The sequence below is a fragment of the Balaenoptera physalus genome (assembly GCF_965194825.1).
Source record: "Balaenoptera physalus genome assembly, chromosome: 3".
NCBI classification, from domain to species: Eukaryota; Metazoa; Chordata; class Mammalia; order Artiodactyla; family Balaenopteridae; genus Balaenoptera; species Balaenoptera physalus.
In genome coordinates, this window is record NC_138890.1 from 1260842 (window position 1) to 1268479 (window position 7638).

Consider the following 7638-nt stretch of genomic DNA (forward strand, 5'->3'; position numbering starts at 1 on the left):
AGTCTCCTCACTCCCTTCCCCCCCCACCCCTACAGGGATTCCTTCGGCCCTTCTCCCCCTCCCGCTCTGGGTTCCCCCTCGCCCCACCCCCATCCCTAAACCCCTCCTCTTCAAACTCCCACCTCCACCCCTCAGGGCTCCGGTCTCTCCACTTAGAATCTCCCCTCCCCCAAATCCCTGCAGAGATTCCTTCCAACCCCCCTTAGACCCGCTGAGTTCCCCTTTCCCCCCTCCACCCCGCGGGGCTCGGGTATCTCCTCTTAGCATCTCCCCTCCCCCACCCCCAGAGGTATTCCGCTCCCTGGGACTGGCGGGGGCGTTGTCCCTACTCCGGGCTGCATCTCAGTTTCCTCCCTCCCCACTCCGGATCTCCCCTCAGGAGGGATTCCCGCCCCTCCCCCCTCGTCTCCCTCTGGGATTCCCCCTTTCTCCTTCCCTCCCCCATCCTCCCCCAGCGGGGCTCCCCCCAGCCCCGTGACTCCCCGGGGGCCGTCGGGGTTTTCCCTCACTCGCCCACGTGGGGCTCCGTGGAAAGGTCGCGGCCTACGGCTGGCCCCCGGGTTACCTCCCCACCCGGTTCCCACGCCCCGGGGTGCGGGGCAGAGGGGAGGGGGTGTTGCACGGGCTCCGCGAGCCCACCCCGCAGACTCGGCGCGGGAAGACTGAGGCCGGAGTTCGGGCTGGGCCGCGCTCCCAGTTCCCTGCCCCGGGCCGGGGGAGTCACCGCGCCTGCGAGTTAAGGGGAAAAGGAGGTGGCCGGCCAGGCCTCACAGTTTCGGTTTAGAGGCAAAACGCAGCAGCGTGCCAAGCCCAGCTGGGCCGGGAGCACGACTTCCTAGGGTATTTTTCTGCTTGTTGATTTTAGTTTGGGGAAAGAAAAAAAAATTCTTTTTTTCTTTAGTGCAGTGCAGAGGCCCACCCTGGGAGGGAGAAGGCCTGGGTGGGGGGTTGCTCTCTGGGGGATCCCCAAAACTCTTCCTGCAACGCCCAAGCCCAGGGGCAGCTCTGCGCTCCAAGCCCACCTCGCTGTGTGGTCGAGGTGGCCCCTTGACCTCTCTGGACCTGGGCTGCGGTGGCAGCCGGGCGGGCAGGGGCTGCAGCCAGCCCCCAGGGGTGCGTCTATATGTGCCCAGAGTTTGGGGTTGGCTCAGCGAGTAACAGCGGCGGCACGGCGGCCAGGTTTCGTAATAAACCGGTCTTTTAATTGCTCCGGGGCAGGAGGAGGGGAGAAGAAAAAAAAAAAGAGGCAAAGATTTGTTGGACTTGGGTGGCGCCGGCTGCAGAGAGAAGAGGCACTGTTTTTGCAAGGAGCCTGGGGCAGCTAACTCGGACTTAAGTAACACTTCCTGGTGAGCCTGCAGGAGGTGGCGTGGGCGGCGCCAGTGCTGTTGGAGCGCAGGGGAGGTGGAGGTCCTGGTCCCGCACTGAGGCCGGCGGTAAATACACAAGAACCCAGAAGCTTTAACAATTTATTATAAGGCCATCATAGTAGAAGTAAAAATATATGTATCTGTAAGCTTCCCATCTTTCTTTCACCGATTCAAGTAACAAGTGCAAGTAACAAAATAGATTGTCTGTTTAGTTTGCAGACTGGGAGTTCGCCGGTACAGAGCAACATCAGCCCCGGCTCCCAAGTCCCAAAGTACTGTTCTGGCCACAGGGTGCGGACCCTCGGCCCACCAAGGCCCGTTTGCACATGTCAGCTCTGGTCTCAAGGAGGGGGGTGTACTATCAGTCCCACCCCACCCCTGAAGTGTGGAGTCTAGGCCTTCCTGTGTGTGGGGGGACAGCTCCCCCACTCCAGCTTCTGCTCTGTCGCCAGGCCTGAGCTCCAGGGTCCCCTCTCTTGCTGGCCTGGGTCCCATCTTCTCCTCACACGGTGGCCGCTGCTGGCGCTGCTCCAGGCCCGCCGCCCTGGGGTGGCCACGCACTCCCTCTCCTGTCTTCAGCCTCCAACGATCCTGCCCCCGATGGTCTCATAGGTTGGGTTGTTTGGGGGGTTCTGGGAGGGAGGGGGGATCAAATATTTATTTTATCGTGTTTTTTGGCAGCAACAGGTTCTGACGCCGGGCAGGGTCTCAGCGCTCCTGGAGGGGGATGTAGGGGACCCACTGGTTGTTCTCCCTGCTCTCTTCGCAGTAACTGGCAACCTCCACCAGGCCGTGGCTTTTCCAGGCGTCTGTATGAGGGTTCTGTGGGAAGGCGAGAAGGCGGGGTTCAGTGGGAGCCCCAGGAGTGGCTGGGGAGTCCCCCTCTCCCAGAGCCCCTCTGGGGAAAGCAGGTTGGCTCAAAATAGCTCCCTGGGTGACTAAGGCCCCAAGACCCAGCCGGCTGCCCACGGGGACATGCCGAGCATGGCTGAGCGCTGAGCTGGTGCAGACCGGCCAGCTCGACTTTGTTGACAAACAAGGGGCCAGGTGCCGGGGTGGGGAGGGGGCGGGGCGGGGCCGAGGCCCAGCTCACCGTGACCAGGAGGCAGTGCAGGTCCCGGGCCTCGGTGGTGCCCTGGGTCTCGGCCGGCTCGCCCAGCAGCTGTGCCAGGCGCTGCATTCCTGACACCCGCACGATGTCAATGTCGTTGTCACAGCAAAAAGACTGGATGAGCGTGAAGTGGATCTGCAGGGCGATATCGTCCTCCTCCTCCTCGTCAATAGCCAGAAGGCACAGGACCACGCTGTCAGGGTCCCTGAGGAGCCAGAGTGGCATGGTGGGTCAGCTGGGGACTGGGGAGGGGCCACCGTTACGGCGGGGAGTTTGCAAAAGCAAAGAGAAACCGCAGGTGCGCAAGGGATCGCGTCTGCATGCAGATGGTGGGGGAGAAGACATTCGGTTCAAAGGATGGCGGGGTAAGGCAGGGGCATAGATGTCGTGACCGCCTGCAAATGATGCAGCACCGGGATACTGCAGCCTCCACCCCTCAAAAAAAAAAAGAAAGCAGAAAGACCCTCGACCCACAGTAGGGACACTTGAGGGTGTCCCAGCCCCATGCAAGCGAAGAATGCAGCAGGGAGCGTGCAGAGCGGAGGAGGTTCCCACCCGCGCCCAGCCCGGGGCCGGGGTCTCACTCACACATTCATCAGCTTGGCCGACTCGTACACCCCCACGGTGAGGCGGTCCTGGCGCTGCGCAGCCACCAGCAGCTCCTCCACCGCGGCGCTCACAGTCTGCATCCTGGGGCCAAGGGAGACGGGGGTCAGCGCCGGGCCGGCCACGGGGCGCTCCGGTCCCCGCCCGGCCCGGCCGACCTCAGGCGGCGGGGGCCCCGCTACTTACTTCTGCGCCGCGTTGTCGCACGCCACGAGCTCTTCCAGGGTCATGTTGCAGTTATAATCCACAGTGGAAAACAGCCCCACGACAGTTCCAAGGGAGAAAATGCAAAGTCCGAGGCCGGAGAGCCCAAAGCCTTCCTACGGAGCCCAAGCGTTCGTCAAGACCTTCGCAAGGCAGCGAAATCCTCCCCAAATAAGGCGGAAAAAAATTGCAAGTGCCTCAGCAAGAATAATCCAGGCAGCTGCAAAGAAGAGTTTGACGTCCTCGGTTTCAGCGACCTTAGCGCGCGGCTGCCGGCGCCGCCTTTTATAGACTTGTACAAACAGGGGCGTGGCCCCGGTGGCTCATCCGCCCCTCCTATTGGAGAAAAAACAAAGGCGAGAGAAACCCGCTCTGCGGTTGGCCGGCGGCGGGGAGGGGGCGGGGCGCCGTGAGGGGGCGCCCCACGTGGGGGCGAGAGCCGGGAGGAGGGCGCGGGGCGGGGCGGGGCGGGGCGGGGCGGGGGGGGGGAGCCGGGGGAGTTTGAGTGCCAGAAAAGAAAAAAAAAGCAGAAGTTTTCTCCTGATTTCCCGGCAGCCGCGCCGCGTTTCGGGGCGCGCGCGGGATTTCCAGCGCGCGAGGCGGCCTGGACTTTCGGGGGGGCCTGGAAACCCCGGAGAGTCCCCGGCCCGCGCCTTTCCAGGTTCTGCTGGGGTTTTGCAGGGAGAGGGAGTACGGTTTGCAGCCTGATCCTTTCTAGGTGGTGGTGGCGGGAGTCTCCCCAGGCTTCAGGGACCCCAGACCCTGGGTGGCTTTACTTTCTGGGCCTCTGTGTCCCTATCTGTCCAATGGGAATGCAGCGCTGGCCTCTTTGGATTGCAGTGAGTCCTAAATAAAATAAGGGGTGCACGGTAAGCGTTTAACAAGAGGTGGTGGTCGCTGGAGGCCGCCTCGAGGTACCCAGAAACGGGGGCTGCAAAGCCTAGGGCCGAGACCGGGCGCCCCATCCCCACTCGCCGCGAGTTTCAGGGTGGGGCGCGCGTGGGAGGCGCAGGTGGCTCGGCCTCGCGGGCTCCGCGCCCCCTGCAGGCGCCTCACGTTGCAAGGTCTGACCGCACGTCCGCCTCGCACCTGACCGTGGGGGTAAATCGAGGCCCGGGAGAAGCGAGGGGAACCGGTTCCTGCGTGCGTCGCGCGCTGCCACCTGGGCGCACTTGCAGTGGTGGTCGCCACCTTTATTTCCTCCCTCCGGAGCGGCCGCTGAATGTACCTAGCGCGCACTGGGCACCAGGCTCCCCGTATCACGGTTCATTTAACCCCCAAGGACGCGGGAAGCAGGGGCTACTCTCATCTGCAGGATGCAAAAGGGGAAACTGAGGCTTGGTGAGGCCTCCACTCCCCCAAGCCTCCGGTTAGTTCGTGTTGGAGCCACACGTGTGCGCCAGTCACAGCCGCACGCTGGGACGACCGCCAGCCTCGCCATCTCCCCTGGAAAGCAGTTCACGAGCCAGGCGGGCAGGCCCGCGTGGGACTGGCTCCCACGGCCGAACGGGGGCTCCCGATGACTCACAGCTGCGCCCACTCCCCCGCCAGCCTGGGGTCTGGCCTCCGCCCGGCGGCTCAGTTCCCCCAGCTCCCGGGCTAGCTGTCCGGCTGACGCATCGCGCCGCCTCCGTGCCGCCCACCGTGGGGGCGCGAAATGTCCCGGGGGCTGCGGGGCGCAGCGGCGCCACCTGGTGGCCGCGCGAGGTCCCTGCGCCCTCAGCGCCGGAAGGGACAGACCGGCGGGGGCGGGGTGAGGAGGAGGAGGACTGGGACTGGGGTGGCAATTGCAATATTTTAAATACTCAATATTTTATATGTGAAACATGTATTTAATAACTTTATAGTTGCAATATTTTTTAAAAATCAACTAAACTACTGCCCAGGGGCGCCTGCTTTTGTTTTTTTGTTTTTTTAATTTGGTTGTGCTGGGTGTTAGTTGCAGCTCAAGGGCTCCTTAGTTGCGGCTCCAGGGCTCCCTAGTTGCCGCACGTGGTCTCCCCAGTTGCTGCATGCGAACTCTTAGCTGCAGCATGCACGTGGGATCCAGTTCCCTGACCAGGGATTGAATCCGGGCCCCCTGCATTGAGAGCGTGGAGACCCAGCCACTGCGCCACCAGGGAAGTCCCCTGGGTTTTTTTTAATGGTAAAATATGCACGATATTCATCATTTCGATCACTTGTAAGTATACCGGTCAGTGGAATTAAATACATTCACGATGCTGGGTAACAATCATCGTGATCTTGACCCAAACCTTTTCTATCATCCCCAGAGTAAACTCTTGGGAATTAGACATGACTTGCCCCCAACTCCTGACACCCACCATTCTACTTTCTGTCTCTATAAATTTGATCCTTTAGGGACCTCCTATAAATGAAATCATACTGTATTCATCCTTTGGCGTGTTATTTTACTGAACATAATGTCCTCAAGGTTCATTGATATTGTTCATCCATGTGTGTGTCTGCATGGCCTTTTTTTTTTTTTTAATTTTATTTATTTATTTATTTACTTATGGCTGTGTTGGGTCTTCGTTTCTGTGCGAGGGCTTTCTCCAGTTGCGGCAAGCGGGGGCCACTCTTCATCGCGGTGCGCGGGCCTCTCACTATCGTGGCTTCTCCCGTTGCGGAGCACAGGCTCCAGACGCGCAGGCTCAGTAATTGTGGCTCGCGGGCCTAGTTGCTCCGCGGCATGTGGGATATTCCCAGACCAGGGCTCGAACCCGTGTCCCCTGCATTGGCAGGCAGACTCTCAACCACTGCGTCACCAGGGAAGCCGTGCATTGCCTTCTTTTTGAGGCTGAATAATATTGGACTGTAGGGAGGGGCCGCATTTAGTTTATCCATTCATCCGTTGATGGACACATGGGTTGTTTCCACCATTTGGCTGTTGTGGATGCCCGTTTTTGTCAACAAAGTTTTATTGGAACAAAGGGCAGGGTACAGGGTGAGGGGAGTGAGGTATTCACCTCAGACACAAATTTTAAGGGAATGCCACAAAACTCAGTCATCAATATAAACAATATTATAGGGACTTCCCTGGCGGTCCAGTGGTTAGGACTCCTCGCTTCCACTGCAGGGTGCACGGGTTTGATCCCTGGTCGGGGAACTAAGATACCACAAGCTGCATGGTGTGGCCAAAAAAAAAAAAAAAGATATTTTTTATTTTAAAAATATATGCCAAAAAATCCCCACCCATGATGAGCAAAAATCAAGGTTTTATATACAGACACCATCTGACAGGATGAGGGGTGGAGGGCAGGGAGGTGAGTTATGCACATGCAAGGTCAGATCCTGTCTTTATTTGCAGTTTTGATCTTTTATTCATCATGGATTTTTTTGTATTGATTTTGACTTTTGAAAATATTGCATTAAAATATTTATCTTGAGGATTGAGTTCTGGGCACCCCCTTAAATTTTGCTCCTAAGGTGAGTGCAGCCCTGAGAATGTCCCTGTCTGCTCCTAGGTGAGAGAGGTGACCCTGTTCACAGGGGAACCCTCACCACCCTCATGGAGAACATGTGAGTTGGCAACTTCCCCAGCCAGGAAACCGGGCATATCCGCACCCGCCTTGCAAATGAGATCCCTTGTCTCTAGAATTGATAAACATAACAGCTTTAAAATTTAATTTTGCATTGCATTCAAGATACGCATAACAGCAAACTTTTCTTGAGCATTTACTACGTGCTCAGCCATTTGTAAGCAGTTTCTCCTTTGATGCCCATGAAGCAGCACTTGTGTGATGGTTGCAAGTTTATAGGGGGTGGACTAGAGACTCAGGAAGATGGTGCTGTTCATCCAAAGGCATGGAGCTCAGAGTTGTCCAAGGATATTCCAAGATACTCCAGCTATTCCAAAAGGCTGGGGTTAGGACGGGATGTCTGGAGTCTAGAGGGAGAGAGAGGGAAATTGGGGGGCGCAAAATTTAAAGGGGAACCAAAACCTTGCTCATCAAGATAATCTTTTTCTCTCATTTTTTATCAAGCTAGAAATCACATACCATAAAATCCACCTTTTAAAAAAATATTTATTTATTTATTTATTTTTGGCTGCATTGGGCCCTTGTCGCTGTGCGCAGGCGCTCTCCAGTTGTGGCGAGCAGGGGCCACTCTTAGCCGCGGTGCGCGGGCCTCTCGCTGCAGTGGCCTCCCCCATTGCGGAGCACCAGCTCCAGGCGCACAGGCCTCAGTAGTTGTGGCACATGGGCTCAGTAGCTGTGGCTTGCAGGCTCTAGAACGCAGGCTCAGTCGTTGTGGCACACAGGCCCAGTTGCTCTGCGGCACACGGGATCCTCCTGGACCAGGGCTCGAACCCGTGTCCCCTGCATTGGCAGGCGGACTCCCAAC

At 58.3% G+C, this 7638-nt stretch overlaps 1 protein-coding gene across 1 annotated transcript; it reads right to left on the bottom strand.

The window, feature by feature from the left end:
- Window positions 1-1455: 1455 nt before the first annotated feature.
- Window positions 1456-3565, bottom strand: GADD45B (growth arrest and DNA damage inducible beta). The gene is made up of 4 exons (XM_082456048.1): window positions 3274-3565; window positions 3070-3171; window positions 2464-2686; window positions 1456-2192 (listed from the first exon to the last, which is right to left on the bottom strand). The coding sequence occupies exons 1-4, from the start codon at window positions 3315-3317 to the stop codon at window positions 2079-2081; spliced, it is 483 nt and encodes a 160-aa protein (XP_082312174.1). The 5' UTR covers window positions 3318-3565; the 3' UTR covers window positions 1456-2078.
- Between the last annotated feature and the right edge of the window lie 4073 nt (window positions 3566-7638).